This window comes from Macrotis lagotis, chromosome 4, assembly GCF_037893015.1.
Source record: "Macrotis lagotis isolate mMagLag1 chromosome 4, bilby.v1.9.chrom.fasta, whole genome shotgun sequence".
Taxonomy (NCBI): domain Eukaryota; kingdom Metazoa; phylum Chordata; class Mammalia; order Peramelemorphia; family Peramelidae; genus Macrotis; species Macrotis lagotis.
Genome location: NC_133661.1, coordinates 229364753 through 229382975, shown reverse-complemented (window position 1 = coordinate 229382975; position 18223 = coordinate 229364753). Strand labels below are relative to the sequence as shown.

Below are 18223 nucleotides of genomic sequence, written 5' to 3'. Positions count from 1 at the left end.
TTTTGAGATTTAGTGAAATCTTCTTTTAATCCATGCTATCTTTAGGAGCTCAACAAAGGCAGTTGTTTTCCCGACTGCAAATTGACCCAGTAGTGGAGGAAACTTTACAAATGAGTCAAGGTTGGTAATGGCTTTAAATTTCCTTTGTGGTACTGTAGTTTTCAGATGGTCTATGTTTTCTTTTGTGTGTATGAATGTGTTGAGCCTTAGACTTTGGGTTTTTTACCTTTTCCTAAAGTTAGGATATTTAAAACTGAATGCTTTTATTTTGTCCCTGTTTCCATGACAAGTTGCTACATTTTTAGAAAGTACATTTAAATTCAGATTCTTTAGCCAGTTGTTATCCTGCTAATGATTAGAGTTGTTTACAGTGCTATAAGTGCAGTGCGGTTATGTTGACAACTTGTGGTTTATTGTATTGAAGATTATGTTTTTTCTTTTCTAGGTTTCTCTCTTCTTTTTACTGTTTACTTCTGTGGGCATCCTCTAACCCTTATAGCTTCACATATGAAATAGATGGAAGTAATTCCCATCATTAAGAAGTGTTAATTTCTAAGTTGCAAGGTAGCACTCTGCATAATGGATTAAACAGATCTATGTTGGCTGAGAGCTTAGCGTTTTAGGGCATTAGCTAGACATTTTGTAATCAACTCTAGACAATGATGGGAGGAGATATTTTGTTACAGCAATCAATTCTAGACAATGATGGGACTGCTAACTCATCTATCCAGGTTTTCTTAAGAGATTTTATCTTTAAAATATCAATTATTGCTAGTAAAATACTTGAGATAACTTCAATTAGGACTTTTCTAAGAGAAATTGAATGTTTTGTGAAAGGAGTAAGTAATCTTGTCTCCACATAATGATCAACATCCATAGAGGAAGAATGATTGGTATTTTTACTACACCTCAGGTTATAAATATTTGTCCTATGTTTTTGAAATTTTTTTGAATTGTGATTATAAATGCTGTAGTCTTTCATGTAAAAATGGGTAAATACTCTAATTTTAAAGTTATGATTCTGGGAATGACAGGTGTATTTAAGAATAATTATATTTCTGGCCAATTTTCTTGGGTCAGATTACTATGACATGGAATCCATGGTCCACGCAGACACAAGATCATTTATTCTGAAGAAACCGAAGTTGTCAGAAGAATTGGTAGTGACACCAAACCAGGAATCTGGAATGAAGACTGCAGATACTCTTCGGGTTCTTTCAGGACGCCTCATACAAACACGGTAGCTTATTTCTTATTGCAAGAAAGGCTCTTACTTGAGGCCTTTCCTCATCTTCCATGTAAAATCTATCAAATCCTCTTAAATTCACCTTGTTTTTATTTTGTGTGTGTGTGTAAAATATATACTTAAGATACATATATGTTGTTTCCCTTATAGAATGTAAAGTCCACACAGTTGGCTAGTGCTTCCTCCTTTCAGATATCCTTAATCTCCACTACTCTAGTAATTTATGTAGCTGTTATGTTATGCAGGTTGTTTCCCCTCATTAAATTGTGTTGTTTTTTTGCAAGGCAATGGGGTAAAGTGACTTCCCCAAGGTCACACAGCTAAGTATGTATCAAATATCTGAGGCTGGATTTGAACTCAGGTCCTTCTGACTCCAGGGCCAGCACTCTATCCATTGCACCATCTATTGCCCCACCCTTTGTTGAATTAAATAATCCTTGAAAGAAATGACTACTGATGTTGAGAGGGTTTCCTTGTATACTTAGTCAAGTACTTGGCACATTTTAAGCACTTTAATAATAAATAGTAGACTGACTATTAGGGTGCACAGAATACAATAATATTTTGTAATGTAGAACCTTTTAATCACTTTAATAAAGGGATATGCATTGAAAGACTTACCTAGTCATTTCTTGTTGATAATATTCTCAGCAAGTAAGTGAAAATAAGTTGTTCTGAAGATGTTTGCAGTAGAAATTCTCTGCTACTTTAAAAATTTTATTCACCTTTCCCCAAATTTATGGTGTTTTCTATTTGTCTGGCAGAGATCTTGTACAACCAGATAAACCTGCAAGTCCCAAGTTTATAGTGACGCTGGATGGTGTCCCCAGCCCCCCAGGATACATGTCAGATCAAGAAGAGGAAGACATATGTTTTGAAGGAATGAAACCAATAAATCAAACTGCATCTACAATCAAGGGATTAAAAGGCCTCCGTCCACAGCAGTCACAGCTGATGAGCAGGCAGCTTGATGACTCAGATGGTAGTTTTTCAAATGGTATGTTTGAAATTCAGATCACCTTTTATAAAGGAAAATTTCCTCTGAAGAAATCTATTGATTGGAGATTTAAAATATTCTTATATGTTCAAAGAGCATCCTTTCACTCTTGCTGGAGTTTAAGCTTACAGGGAATTATGAATTTTGATTTTTTTTTTTTGTTTGTAGATAAAACTGCTAAAGTCTAGTATGAAAAGGGAAAATACAGGCATCAAATCCAAATATGCGCTAATGTTTTGAATGCAAAACTAGAATAGTTTGCCATACCTATTGAAGTCTGAAAGGCCATTCTTGGTGTCTTCTTTTTAAAGAAACTATAAATTATATATTCTCATATCTTGCTCAGTGTCTCTGGTGATTACAGAATTGGTCAAACTACTGCTTATAGTAGAGAAGTTCCTCGTATTAGAATTTTCAAAACCATGGCACTTAATTGAAGAGTTTCTGATACAATCCTTTGCTTTTAGGTAGGTGAATGTTTATCATCTCTATTAACTTGCTCTCTAACTTAGTATTAATCTCATAGCAATAACTACACTTTTAAAAATTCCATTCTGATCAGAAAGAATTGTGATAAAGCTCTCCAAATCTCTTAAAAAATTTGTAAATAATCCTGTGGTAGGGAAATAACTACTGAATCTTGAAAATTACAAAAGATTTTAAAAGTTGTAGTTTTGGAAGAACTATCTATAAAATGAGCTACATCTTTGTGTGTGTGTGTGTGTGTGTGTGTGTGTAGTATCAGAAAGGTTGTTTTTAAGTCTCAACCAATATGAATAGTATAAGATTGTGATCACTGGGCTGCTCTCCAGCCCAGCTCCTCCTCTCATTTGTCAGCAGTGTGGTTTCTTCAGACAGGTCAATTTTCTATCATACATACTAATATATCTGCAGTTCTCAATTTTTTGTTGCTCAAGGCAATGTTTTTCTTTGCTATGTGGATTGCAGAACATGCTGAATGTTGAAGTTATTAGATGTTATTAGATGAGTCAGTGTCATATAGCTTGATTCACACCCAGCAAAGGCATTACCCAACAGAGCCAACAGAAAATGGGCATATTCATACATTAACATTAAATGCAAAATTGGAAAAGAAGCAGCATTTTCCAAGAGAGAAGAAAAGTTAGCAAGGGAAAGCTAATTATATCCAGGATAACTTGCCAATCCTATCAAGAAGTCTAGTATAGGGGTGGCTAGGTGGTTCAGTGGATAGAGCACCGGCCCTGGAGTCAGGAGTTACCTGAGTTCAAATGTGGCCTCAGACACTTAATAATTGCCTAGCTGTGTGGCTTTAGGCAAGCTACTTAACCCCAATTGCTTGTGAAAACCTAAAAAAAAAAGTATTACAATTCTCTTCAAAGTTATTCTCAAATACTGATCAATTCTTTTATTTTCTAGTCAAGAAGCACTTGGATGTGTTATATTGTCTTATGTTTCTTCTGTAACTTTTCTCATGAATAGAAGAAAGACTTCTGTTTTACTGCCTAATTCCTTGTAAGAAGAGCATCACACAATTCCTTGCCATAGTGTATTAAAAAAATTACTTGGTGTTTTTTTGTGTCTTACTGTCATTTCTGGATGTGCTATTCCTGCTTCCCACCCCCAGGAGCCTCCCCTTTCTAAAAAGAAAAAGTTAAGCAAAGCCAACAGACATAGTAACCCTGTCTGAGAGCCTGCATACTAATCTACTTCCTAACCCCCTTTTTTTTCCTACTAAAAGACCTTTCTCAAGACCTAGTCATGTTTTATGCCTCCATGAGGGCTCAAGCTGTACTGCTCTAAATGTTGAGAGGTGAAATTCTTTAGCTCTGTTTGATTATCTGTTGGACCTAGAAGTCTTCTACACCGCCCCGGCCCTCCTCCAACCTGCAGAGTTTGATGTCTCTTTGGTATAATGGTAATGATTTTGTGACAGTTATATGATAGTATTTGTACTGGATTCTGTGTGACTGATAGAATGTGGATTTGCTGTAGTTAACTATAGAAACCATAAAAATAAACTCTAAATGAGACAAGCAGTTCATTATACCTCCTTTGTTCCTCATTTCAGGGTTGCATATAACTTACAGCCAGGTCATTGTACTCTAGGTTTCTCATAGTCATAGATATGAATTTTTTCTTATCATTTCTGGCAGTGATATATGATTAAGACTTGGACAGTTCATGGCATTTAAAAAATCTTTAATAAGATATTAATAAGAATCTTCATTTCACAGTTGAGATGAGTGATTTGAGTATCACACAGAAACCAGAGAAACTGCCAGAGCGCTGCAAATATTGGCCTGCCTGCAAAAATGGGGATGAATGTGCTTATCACCACCCAACTTCATCTTGCAAGTAAGTGCATCCTCATTTCTACCTCAGGCCCTGGCTGAGATATTATTTAATGTGGGTTCAGGTTTTCGTTATGCAGCGAAATGTGTTAAGTCAGTTGTGGAACATGAGAAGCTTTGCATCCTTTTTAGAGGGAAGTTTACTGAGTAATGCTTAAATATGATGAAAATACACTGAAAAGATCTTGTTACTTTGATTAAATATACTGCCACAGTTTGCATATTTTTCCTGTGGACAGATTTCTCTAAGCACCTAATAATAATTAAAATCCTTATTAATAAAAGTTGCTTTTATTGAATAAAATGAGGAAACACTGACCTGCTGAAGCTTTGGAACAAGTTTACTTGGAGAAGCTTTTGGTAAATTTTTTTTTCCGAGACGTTTGAAATATTACTTAGCATAGGTGTATTCTCCCTACTTTAGCAAATCTGATACAATGAAGTTTGATATACAAAAAATCAATTATTACTTTATAGATTCAACTTAGTAATCTATTTATTTATTTTTTGCGCAAGGCAATGGGGGGTTAAGTGGCTTGCTGAGGCCAGATTTGAACTCAGGTACTCCTGACTCCAGGGCTGATGCTCTATCCACTGTGCCACCTAGCTGCCCAATATAGTAATTTTTCATTAGAAAGTTCTCTAGTTCATTTAAAAACATTCAATTTTTAAAAATTCCTTTTTATAAATTTAATGAATGACCCTTATACTATCATTGCCTTACTTTAGAGTAAAAAAAAATCTTTATTATTTTTGGGCTTTGGATTTTACTTTACACTTTGTCTCCCTCTCAAACCCAGTGTCCACCCCCAAAAATGAAAACTCTTGTAATAGATGTTTGTTATCTTGCAATAGATGTTTTAAAACAAGGACTTAATTTGCCTGTCCAAAAAACATGTTTTATGTTTCATAATTGCCCCTCTAGAATTGCGGTCATTTCATTTCTCTTGGTTCTTAAGTCTCTTGAAAGTTAATTGTTTTTTTAATGGCTTTACTATACTTTTCTCTTTAAGAGAGCCAAATCTTGCAGTCCTTTCAGATTCTAGATCAACTGATTTTATTTGATCTGATAGGATGATGAAAAACCTTAATTTTATTGCATTCATCAGAAATACTATTTTGGATGGTGATAATAATTTCAGAGGCTTTGATAGAATAGAGAAGAAGCAGCTTTTATGACAGATGAGAAATTCATCAGGAACAAGGCTGCTTTGACAGCCTTTGTTTCAGGAATTATTTCTGTAGAATGACACTTGTGTAGCTGCATATTACTCATTCTATTTTTTGAGTAAAGCAAGATTACAGCATTTTTTTTTTGTCTTTTGTTTTCAGGGCAATGGGTTTAAGTGATTTGCCCAAGGTCACATAGCTAGGTAATTATTAAGTGTTTGAGGCCAGATTTGAACTCAGGTACTCCTGACTCCAGGGCCAGTACTCTATCCAATGTGACACCTAGCTGCCCCAGCAATTTTTTTTTAAATAGCAAGTTGATCCAGGGCACTTCCTAGGCTGACTGTACTATATTCATTTGTCTATATCAGGGGTCAGCTAACTAAATGGTCTGCCTATTTTTATACAGCCAATAAACTTAACAATGGTTTTTATAAAGTATAGCAAAATGTTAAAATTGTAGATATTCTTAGCTCACTTACCTTACAAAAAACAGGCCATAGCCAGATCTACTTTGCTTATTCTTGATATATTGCATAGGATAATTAAAATCAGAACCCCAGCATCAGTGGGTAGGCAGTTCAGTTATTGGGAACATTTTAATATTAATTTTTGTAAATGTACATGTATTTTAGTGACATAAAAGCCTTTGTTCCCATGTAGCTATTTGTGGTTTTGAATCAAATGAGTTATTGCAAAGATTCAGTTTCCAACAGACAGTATAACATTTGAGTACATTTTGGAAATTTCTTTACCTAGAACATACTACAGTCTAGTTTTGATTTTTGTCATGACCTAGAATCTTCAAGACAGCTAAATTATGTTTAGATCACCCAGTTTTACTTAAAAAGTATGTAGTATATTTTAGAAATGGTTAATTAAAAGTTAAAATGAAATTTTAATGTGTTTGTGTGTGTGTGTGTGTGTGTGTGTGTGTAATAAGGGAGAACTGGATCTTTTGATTTTATTCAGGTAGAGAATACTCCCAAAAAGGAGTTAAAACTATTATAGATCAGTATCTGCTTTGCGAAGTATAATCTTAGAAATAACCCTGGGGTAAATGATTGTCTTGATTTTGCCTAGGTTGAGTTTCTATCATACTGCTTTTGCATCAATTCTCTAGAAAATTCAATTTGCTTGGATTAGTTGACTCCAAGTAAACAAAGTGCTACAAAAATGTCAAGCTTTTAAACATACACTTAAATAAACAAAATACAAACTACTTATATATTGTATTTCAGTGTTGCTTCATCTATATTGTTCATGTGTTTCTTGAAGCAGAAAAGATGCTTGAATCTCCTTCAAAGGAACTCTCATGATACAACAAGAGAATTGTCTATATTGAATAAGTATTTGTTTCTTCTTTTTTTTCAGAGCCTTTCCCAATTGTAAATTTGCTGAAAAATGCTTGTTTATTCATCCAAACTGTAAATATGATGCTAAATGTACTAAACCAGATTGTCCCTACACTCATGCCAGTAGACGAATCCCAGTGCTGCCTCCCAAACCAGGTTAGTCACTTTTGCATATTGCCATTTGAAATTTCTATTTTGGTATGGAGGGTTTTTGAATGGAACAAATCAAAGCTGAGTTAATTGGTGTCTATATTAATTGGGTATGTATACACATATGTGTGTTTAAAGCAAATATATTGTAAGTAGAATATTTTTCCCATTTTTGTGTGTTCTAATTACCCTATTTCATTGATATTACGTCTTGTATTCTAAGAAACAATGAAATATTTTGGAGGAATAGAGTTGTAACCTATTCTAGAGCATTTTTAAGTCAATTTTAATTACAATTTAAAATTACTTAATGTTTATGAGTTTACACTTTTGTCTTGGTGTCAGTAAAAAGATCCATTTTAATTTAAAAATTACCGATTTCAAAAATTGAGTTTAATTATAAATTTCATTAGTCCAACCTGAATTATTTTATCAGCAGCACCAACACCAACAGCAACATCTTCCAGTAGTCAGCTTTGCCGTTACTTCCCTGCTTGTAAGAAAATGGAATGTCCCTTCTATCATCCAAAAGTAAGCTATATATTACTCATTTTATTTGAGATAGATTTGTTAAAATAATTCATTTTGGAAAAAATTATGGAGGAATAATCACTTAATTTTGAGACACTCAGATGAATGAATTTAACACTTTAATGGAAATTATTGAGACAATTCAGATAGAAAGTTCTCTACAAGTAATCTTTGTTATAACAAAGCTCTTCAAAACATTGATGGTCACTCCTTGGTTGACTTTGCTTTATGTTTGATGTTTTTTCTTGGCCTTTTTAGTTCTTTGCTCTTTGAATATGACATTGCTCAAACTTTTAATGTTGGAAGTTAAAGGATATACATTTGCTTTTTTATGATTTTCTCATGTCTTATTTTTCCTGATGTTTCTTTTACAGAGAACTCTAGATCTTTCATGTCATCAGAGGTGAAGACTGTGATAAATTAGAGATAATTTACCCATATGAGTTGCAAATTGTAGTTCTATTAGGACTCCCAGTTATCTACTCAACACAGAGATTAAGGAATCCTGTTATCAGAAACTGCATTTTTTGAGACTCTAGAGTTAATGGTATTACTCATAGCTTTTAGCAGTAAATTATTGACCATTGTGTGGTTCTCTTGTTCTCTTCATTCAATTTATATTTGTGTCAAGTGCTGTAGTTTGCATCTTTTATGTGTGATTGTTGTTGATTGGTAATCAACTAGGTCTGAAACTGTGGACCCTTTAATTTGTTGCTTCAGGAAAAATATCCAAGATAGAATGATCCCATTCTGCTCTTAGCTGCCCTACTTTCTATAATAATACTTCAGTGAGTTAGATGGGTAATACTTGGTGGGAATTGAGTAAATGAGAGTAAAATTTGAGTTTTAGATTGAAACTTTTTCTCTTCAGTTTCATTGTTCTGCATGCCTTGAGGAAAAAAGCACCCCTCCCATAGAAAAGTGGCATAATTCAACTCAAATAATAATACACCCTATAAAAATTCATGAAATTCATGAAATTAGGGTAAAATAGAAAAATATATACATATAAATCTATATCTGGGATGGAGGACCTAAAATTTGTACCATTAAAACTCAGAATTAAAAGGAAAGGGAGAAAAGTATCAAATACAATTTTCCATGTTAGGTTGGTGATTTGGGAGTACCTCCTGTAGACCTGTGGGACACAGATGTATTCTGTTATGTACTGGACTTAGCATACATATCCAAGATGATAGTAATTGATAGTAATTGATCCATCTAAGTTTCTTGTAGTGAATTTTCTTTCATCACTCAGTAAACAGTTTCATTCTTATCAGATGCTAGCCCAGTTTCTCTTTAGAGGGCTCCCTTCTAGCTCTAAAGAGACACTTGTCAGTTTGCAAATTGGATTGACTGATAGGCTGCCTGGAGGATATTTAATTTACCAATAAGTTAACAAATTTTTCTAAATTTAGTTTTGTTTTGAAAGCAAAAGAATGTACTGCATATGAGTTATTAAAAATATAAACACATTTTTTCTATAATGAAAAGTTTTGTTTGTCATAGGAATGAAGCATCTAGATGTTCAATTAAGGATTTATTAAACAAAGGCATAGGATGACTCAGTGTTTTTCACGTCTTTACAGTGTTATAAATCAGGCTACGAATGAGCAGCAAGTTAAAATGAAATCATTGACACCTATCACAAATATTTGATTACTTTGCTTAAATTCTTTGATATTCACTCATGGGCATAGATAAGAATTTTTTTAGAGGCTGGATTTCATATTAAAATTTTTACATACTGACAAAGCCAATTAAAAAAAAAAACTTTGTCTTTAGCATTGTAGATTTAACACTCAGTGTACGAGACCTGACTGCACATTTTACCATCCAGCAATTACTGTGCCACCACGTCATGCCTTGAAATGGACTCGACCTCAAACCAGGTAAAATCAAAATGACAACCAACTTGAGAGAGTGTATATAGATGGTATAAGGAATGTTGATAGCAAATTGGGTGGTCCTCTAAGTTTTCATTTCTGAAATGAATGAGCTCTATTAGACTGAATTAAAATAAACATTTTCATATATATATATATTTAAATAGACAACTTTATGTATATTGAATTTGCAGAAAGGTAGATTCAGGCTTGATTTAAGGAAAACTTTTAATACTAACTACTAAAACTATTTTAAAAATTATGAATTACCTTGGGAGGATTGTTCTTCCCTCACTAGAATAAACCCTGAATGACTACTTGATCTTGCTAAGAGAATATCATTGTTTGAGTATGGATTTTTTACTTACATGATCTCTGGGTCACTTTTAAGAATCAGAGAGATATTTTAAAATTAATCCTTTTATTTTATTACACTTTAAAGGCTTGAATAATTTTCCATTTCAGTTCAAGTATTTGTTAAATGACTAAATAATGTGGGGAATCATTTTGAGGGAGCTTATTTGTCAGGAAGAATTAAAACAAGATCAGTCAAATTTTCTTGTTTATCTAGACCTTTTAGAGTTGGCAGCCAAGACATATAAAATATGTTCTGAGAATTCCATTCCTTGGGCTATCATTGACCCATAACAGATGCCTTAAAAAATTGAGTAAGCAATGAATAGATTTACATCATTCTCCTGAAAAGGGAAGAATGGTAAAGTTATCTATAACTTTAATATACATGTTATATGTTTTATTTATATAAGTATGTATGTATGTATGTTGCATAACAATAATTTGTGTGCTTTTGCTTTTTTAGTGAATGACAACCTGACATAGTAGCTAGAAAGAAGATCATGGATTTTAAAACTCCCATCTTTGAACTCTACTGGTGAAAGACATTCTACAAATTTATCAGATCTTTTGAACTTGGAATATATTGTTTTCATAATATGAAGTTTGTTGCCTATTTGAAGTGTCTAATTTTTCAAATTTGTAAGTTTTATTAAGTGGTTTTAACATGGGTTTTTTTTTTTTTACTATGAAGAAGTCAGTGTGTAAGGAAAAAAAATTTACTTTAAATTCCATTAAAACATTTTGAGGCATGGTTTGTATCCTGCTACTTTGAGTCCCAGTGTTTATAAAATTAGAATCTGAGTGTGGTGTTACCTAAAGTAATTAAGATTGATTGTATGTATCATTTTTATGAGGCCTATATTAGTGCTATGTATATAAATACAATTACCCTAACTAGTTTGAAATGAACAGAATACCAAGAATAAAAATAGTGTTGGGTGAAACAGAAATGATTTTTTTTTCCATTTTGAAAAGTGTGGAAAATAGATGTAGACTTTGCAGTTTGAAACCACCTTCAAAAGCAATGAGTCTGTATTTAAAGTCAGATGTGATCTATTTACCTGAATTTTTTTCCAAAGCAAATTTGCTACTAAAAGATAGAAGAAGGCTGTTTGTTTGTTTTTAGTAAAAACATTTGGAATGGGAACTGCAAAAAATGTGTACAATGTGCAATTCTTTAAAATGTTTTCGTTTACTATTAAGTTACATATTCTTTTTTCAGTAAATCTTTTGGGGAATGACATTTTCACAAAAAATATACAAAATAACTTTTTTTACAAGTATTATATACAGGATATTGTAAAACAGTTGCTACACAATTTAAACTCTTGTTTTTTAACAAATATATATCTATACATATATCTTCACATTATGAAAAGTTAACACGTCAGGAAATTATGTACGGACAGCATACTTGCAGATGTTTTTTTAAATAAAGATTTGAATTATACATTTTAAAATTACAGGATTATAAAGTTAATTGTAAAGGATTAAATGCCCAAATGAGAGAGGAACACATTTAAAAATATACCTCACATATTTAAGATTGAGTATACCTTTGGGCCCATTTAACATACATAAAGGGGAAAAAAGATTGTTGTTATGTGGACTTAAAATTAAGAATGAGCAGAACATAAAAGTTGTAAACCATTGGTTTTGAAGAATATTTTCTATTCAGTTGAAGGAGGGAAAGGAACTTATAGGATTTATTTCCCCCCATAATGTAGGTTAATTTAAAAACATGTATATTCACTCTTTTACATTTTCTAACTCTTGCATTGTTTAGGCTTGGTGTATTCCTCTTGAACTTTTTCTTTTTTTTGTTAGTTTTTTTTTTGCAAGGCAAATGGGGTTAAGTGGCTTGCCCAAGGCCACACAGCTAGGTAATTATTAAGTGTCTGAGGCCAAATTTGAACTCAGGTACTCCTGACTCCAGGGACAATGCTCTATCCACTACGCCACCTAGCCGCCCCTGCTTGGTGTATTCCTATAGAGAGTGAACAAACTTCTATTTAATAGAAGTTTCCTTTAGAAATTTCCTTGGAGAAAAGTAAGAATTGATAGGAAAGGAGAAGTGATGACTAAAATACATTTTTCTATATGCAGAGTTTTTTATAGCAACTCCTCCCACCACCCCTGTAAAAAATACAAAGCTGTTTGGTTTGGGGGAAAAGACAACTCCCTTACTAAACTTAATGACAGCTATTTTGAGAAAAAAGGCCTTCCCAAAAAAAGATTTATAAAACAGAAGGAGAAGAAACACTTGGTTCAAATGGCTAAAGCCATTATTAGGAAGAAAGAAATTTAGACTTCTTTAAAAAAGAATTATCTCCATCCATATGTATACTTAAACAGATGAAAAGCTGTTGTAACTTGAATAAATTTTTTTTGGGGGGAAAAAATCATACTAAAGTGTTAGAAACTTATTATTTTTGACCTTGAAATATTATAACATTTTGCCACTAAGCAAACAATATAATTGCTTTGCTTTTTACTTAGTTACTATGACACAAAAAATTATACATAAAACAAATGCTGGGTAATTTTTAAAGTTTGATCCAGAATTATCAAGAACAGAGGACCAAACAAGGGAGATATAGATGGTTTTGGTCTGACAGTAAGTAGCACAGTGATTGGTACAAAGAGTGCATAGTAGGCTTTGGCATGCGTGTCTTTAAAACCCAGTGGAGTCACAGGTAATAAACAGGAAGTCATAGATTACAAATCAAATCAAAATTTTAACCAGATAAATCATGTCATGCACACAAAACATCTTATGAGTTTAAAAAAAAACTGAAAAAGATTCTAATAAAATATGGCAGTTAATTCATGTAACCTGCCAAATTTTATTCTCCCCACAACTGATATTTGAAAATCTAGTTAGCAACATGGTTTTAAGCTTAAACTAAAGAGGACTTGAACAATAATTAAGGCTATCTTATCTACCAGGTTGAAGGCTGTAATCTAACCCTGAAAAAAGGTTAAAGGCCCCTGATTTTCCAAAATAGCTCATAGCCAACAGGCTTACTATGCATTGCAGGGGGGGAAGGGGGAGTGTAACTCCATTTTCTTTCAGTGCTAATTTTTTAAAAATGTTTTCTTGGAACATAGAGGAAACCTGAGCACAATACTCAGGACCTGTCTTATATACTATTGGCCAAATAAATTCTTTCTATAAATTCATCAATTAGATTTTGTTGAAAAGTTAAGTGATGACTTTTTAGTACTGCAGCTGTGTTATATTAACTAAGATCAATTGTTTAAAAGCATTAAATAGTTGGGCAAAGTTGATTTACCCATGGTCTTAACATTTTATTATTGCTTAAACTGTGGCATTATCATTAGTTGCAAGCATATCTAGTTTTGTGCTGTATAAACCTTAAGATTTTCACAATGAACTGTCTAGTTGAGCAGTTAGGAGAGATTTTCTTTCACTATTTCTTGGATAGCACTATACTGTTAGGGAAATTCTTGTTAGTTGAAAAATGCTTAAGAGATTAAGAAGACGACTGAATGCTTTTAAAACTAGTTTTATGCTGGATTTAGGAGAATTCATTGATACTAGAGCTTATGTGAATAGGGGATATGAGACAATATATTCCAGATATCTTTCTAAATGAACTTGTGCATCTGGGAATGTTATTCAGAATTTCTAACTATTCCTAAGTTTTAATAATACTTTAAGTTATTATTCGTCTGATGTTTTGCCTCAGAATAATTTGATTTATCTACTTCATATAATTAAATTGCTCTCAGAATTTCACATACAGCAAACTATTTGCATTATTTATAAAAGTAAATGATTTTTTACTTTTTTTGCTACATTGAACCAACTTTGAAGCAAGTTTAGATAAAACTGACATTAAATTAAGCCATTGTGGGATACTCAATGAATTTTTTGCAGCAACTCAAAACATATTGCTCCAATGGCTTAATGTAATATTCTATAGCCTAGGATCTGTCTTAAGCTCGGTGGGGGAATGGAGAATAGCTCAAAATAGATTTTTAGTATTTTAAATAGATGCTGTAAAGGTTTTCTAAATTAACGTTGGACTTAAATTTCACACATAAATAATAAGTTATTTGTCTTTAGAAGCAAGTAATGGGAATAATTATAAGATACTTTGTCTAAATCAGTCAAGCAGTAATTTCAAATGTGCTCAATTTTGAAACAGAAACAGGGTTCATTTGGTTTAGTATTTTTAAAAAAATCATTGGAACCCAGCCTATGTAGGACTGCATGAATCATCCCAATAGGAAAATCAAATCCAATTTTCCCTCACACTAAATTTATGCCAAAGATTTATCATAACCAATGAATTTATTTCACATTCATACTTATTAAGAATAAAGTTTTGGGAGAATAATATATTAGAAGAATATTAGGAAGACATGAATCTTCCCAAAACATGAATCATGGCTTTCAAACATGACATCCAGTTAAGTTTTATTTCTGTCTAAAATTTCTATTAATTTTAAAATGTGATTTTATTGAATTATTCCCCAAATAACATGAGAATCATTAATTCAATTTTCTGTTATTTAGGCTATTAGATTTTTTTTAAAGTTTACATTGTTAATTTCTGTACCTTAGAATAAGGTGGAGAGCTCAAATATTGTGGGACTGGTAATAACATCTTATATATCTGATTTGAACTCAGCATGGGTTTATTCACACAGCAGTAATTAGAGTTATACTTAAAAGCTTTGTGTGTCCAAGGTACTCACAAAAGTGAAAAATCTGTCAGGTCAAAAATCAAATCATTAAAGATCTATGAGATAGAGCAATTTTATGTATAGTTAGCAAGCATTGATTTACCAGTTGTGGATGACAGTTCTGAATCTGTAATGACTTCATCTCTTAAAAAGATATTTTAAATATATTCTACCATTTTCTCTAGGAAATTTACTATGTGTAACTCTGTCAAACTTTAGTTTGCTCCCAATTTGCTGAAATGAATTAGAAAGTTACATTTTGAAATAACTTCATTTTCCTTAACAAAATAGACAGCATATAATATTTCACTATGTAGCCTTCAAAAATATTTTCAATGTGTCCATTTTTATCAATGTTCATGCTTAGATCAGAAATAAATGATTTTTAAAAAAGTATTGGGGTGAGTGGGAGAGAATAGCTATCTATTTGTAATAGTGAAAAGTTGAACAAGTTGGAGAGAAGAGAATGGGAATAAAAAGACAAAGATCTTTCCCTTAACCCCCCCCAAAAAAAACCCACTACACTATATTTATGTACCTTATGACTTTGCCAAGTTGATACAGAAAGCCCTGGAAAATAACTTGTTTAAAATAAAATTGATATTATGTGAAGTCCACATTCAATTCTGATTTATCTGATTATTATTTTGAATATTTCTGGCAGTGAACAGATTACCAACATGATTAAAGTACTTATAGTAAATATACTGAATTAATAAACTTTCTGATAAGATTCTAGGCATTTCCCCAATTTTGATTCATCTTGGGGTTAGCACCATTTTCTTGATCATGCAAAGGATTTTTTTTATTGTATTCTTGAGTTACTTCATATACTGTCTTCCTCAGCATTTGAATCTCCTTTAGTGTGGCATATGTATGCATTTCCAGACAAATAAGCTGCAATTTGAAATTAATACAGAAGTAAGTTGTTAGAAGAAGAAAATGTTAATATGTATGGGATACTTAAATTCTGATGAAGCTCTAAAATTCTGTGGGATCCTAAAAGAGAATTTAAGTAGTAACCATTTTTAAATTGTGTTTGCATATTGTAATATTAGCCAAATAAGTCTATAAGGGAATTCTAGTTTTCCCTACCATATTTTACTTAAGCCATTATTATAGTAACCATTCTAACTTCTTCCTATGAAATCTGTTAAATAAAAATTTTTTTTTTGCAAGGCAAATAGGGGTTGAGTGACTTGCCCAAGATCACACAACTAGGTAATTGTCTGAGGCCAAATTTGAACTCAGGTCCTCCTGACTCCAGGACTAGTGCCCTATCCACTGCACTACCTAGCTGCCTCTTTTTTTTTTAAGTAGGGAAAGATACCGACCTGCAGTCATCCCCACCAGCACTAACAACGTGTCGATCACCACTTGTAAACCGAATATTGGTCAAATGTGCAGAGTGACCTAAGAACCTTTTGTGTTTTGCCTGAATGAGGAGAAAAAGGAAAATCACTGTGAAAATGATACATCAGGACAAATTTTCTTTAGGAGACAAAAACTAAACCTATCAAAGACCTGCCAGAAAAGCTATCTTTGAGTGTTTTCTCAGACACTGATAGTCTTAGATTAGAACAAGAACATTTGCCCTACTAAATAAATTTAGATTTAGATAAAAATTGCCATACAGTATAATAAAGTAGAAGTTTAAGTTTCCAGGCAAAGAGCTGATATACTGCAATGTTATGAAAAGTAATCTTGCTCATTATATATGAGAAATCAAATCATACCTAGAATGTGATAACTATTCTGACTCAAAAATGTCATTAAAACAACTTCCAGAGATGGTAAATACTTAAACACCTTTGGAGAATCACTGATAGTCTTAGATTAGAACAAGAACATTTGCCCTACTAAATAAATTTAGATTTAGATAAAAATTGCCATACAGTATAATAAAGTAGAAGTTTAAGTTTCCAGGCAAAGAGCTGATATACTGCAATGTTATGAAAAGTAATCTTGCTCATTATATATGAGAAATCAAATCATACCTAGAATGTGATAACTATTCTGACTCAAAAATGTCATTAAAACAACTTCCAGAGATGGTAAATACATAAACACCTTTGGAGAAGAAATATTCCTATGGTAAATATAAATTATTACATGCCAGGTTTTGGGGGGGAACAAATGTGAATTTAATGAATGAAACAATCCCTACTTGCAAGTAGTGTTTATGTCCTAACTGGAATGGGGAGCCAGCACTTAAAATATATATGTATGTACATATTTATGAATGGCCTCCATGGAACATGTGTCCCAGGAACTGCCCTTTCCCTTGGGTTCCCAATCTTTGGGGTTTTTTCTCTTCCACTTTAGATAATTTGCAAAATTTTTTTTCCATGAAAAAATGCTTTTTAGTTTCCAAATACATAGAACTTAGAATGTGATGTATTCCAAAAGTTGAGGCCTTAAATTATGTCACTTTTTAAGAAACAGGTACTGAAATGAAATTAATGCTTGATGGCAGAATTTTTTTTTAAAGCTTCTGACTTTAAGTTAATTGAAGTTAAAATGATTTAAAAAATTTCTTTGGAGTGAACTAACACACAAAAAAATCTTAAACCAAAATACTTACAAATTTTTCTGGACATGGAAAATCAAATAGCTTAACCATGCCAAAGTCATCTCCAGTTACAAGGCTGATTCCTGAATGAGACACACAGGCACAATTGACATCAGCTTTCTCAGTGTGTCTTGACCATATTCCAACTACTTCATCTCCTAGAATGCTTGGGGGGGGGGGGGGGGGGGGAAGGACAGAAAGTCACTGTCTCCAAAAATCAGTTACAGTTTACTGAAAAAGAAGATGTTTTGGTAAGTCCAGGATTTTAAAACAATGCTTTTAAAAGGAAACTCACTGAATCTACAATTTAAAAAGGAAAATCACTAGTAATAAATAGAATATCTATTAGGGAAGTATATAAGGAAAGAACTAAATTAAGGCTGGGAATAACTTGCATTTGAGCTAAGGTTACTAGTGAAAATGGCTGGTTGGTTTATACTGTGTAATTAGAAATTGTTTAGGACCAATGGATTGTTCAGAATTGAGGTGATAATTAAAAGGTTTTTTTGTTTTTGTTTTTAGTTTTTTGCAAGGCAGTGGGGTTAAGTGACTTGCCCAAGGCCACACAGCTAGGTTATCAAGTGTCTGAGGCCAAATTTGAACTCAGGTACTCCTGACTCCAGGGCTGGTGCTCTATCACCTAGCCGCTCCTATTAAAAGGTTTAAGACAGTTTTAAAGGAATAAGTAGATATTTAATAAAACTTTCTAATAGGACTATACTGACAATATGACCCACACTGGGAAAAATAATGAGTTTGTATATAGTTTAACCTGAAGTTTTCACCTACCTAGAATGTAGCCATTGCTGTACTTAAATATGTATTTATAATTTCTGTGATTTTTTTGCTTGTTTATAAAATAGAACATTGAGGATTAGCTGAAATTCACCATATTGACTTGTACTCATTG

The 18223-nt window shown here is 32.6% G+C and overlaps 2 protein-coding genes across 10 annotated transcripts in view; one reads left to right on the top strand and one right to left on the bottom strand.

Moving 5' to 3' along the window:
• The window catches only part of ZC3H14 (zinc finger CCCH-type containing 14), a 46565-nt gene extending 31200 nt beyond the window's left edge, over positions 1-15365 (top strand). For 2 of the 5 annotated variants that reach the window (XM_074235567.1, XM_074235571.1), the window contains 8 exons: positions 46-120; positions 1081-1240; positions 2011-2243; positions 4460-4580; positions 7121-7257; positions 7688-7782; positions 9568-9674; positions 10489-15365. In XM_074235567.1, the coding sequence (XP_074091668.1) occupies positions 46-120; positions 1081-1240; positions 2011-2243; positions 4460-4580; positions 7121-7257; positions 7688-7782; positions 9568-9674; positions 10489-10495 (935 nt within the window). In that variant the 3' untranslated portion in view covers positions 10496-15365. The remainder of the gene's footprint in view (positions 1-45; positions 121-1080; positions 1241-2010; positions 2244-4459; positions 4581-7120; positions 7258-7687; positions 7783-9567; positions 9675-10488) is intronic. The other 3 variants (XM_074235568.1, XM_074235570.1, XM_074235569.1) reach the window with 3 other exon arrangements.
• EML5 (EMAP like 5) overlaps positions 11804-18223 on the bottom strand; it is a 244705-nt gene continuing 238285 nt past the window's right edge. For all 5 annotated transcript variants that reach the window (XM_074235552.1, XM_074235553.1, XM_074235554.1 and 2 more), the window contains 3 exons: positions 17326-17479; positions 16076-16176; positions 11804-15638 (listed from right to left, as the gene is read on the bottom strand). In XM_074235552.1, the coding sequence (XP_074091653.1) occupies positions 15602-15638; positions 16076-16176; positions 17326-17479 (292 nt within the window). In that variant the 3' untranslated portion in view covers positions 11804-15601. The remainder of the gene's footprint in view (positions 15639-16075; positions 16177-17325; positions 17480-18223) is intronic.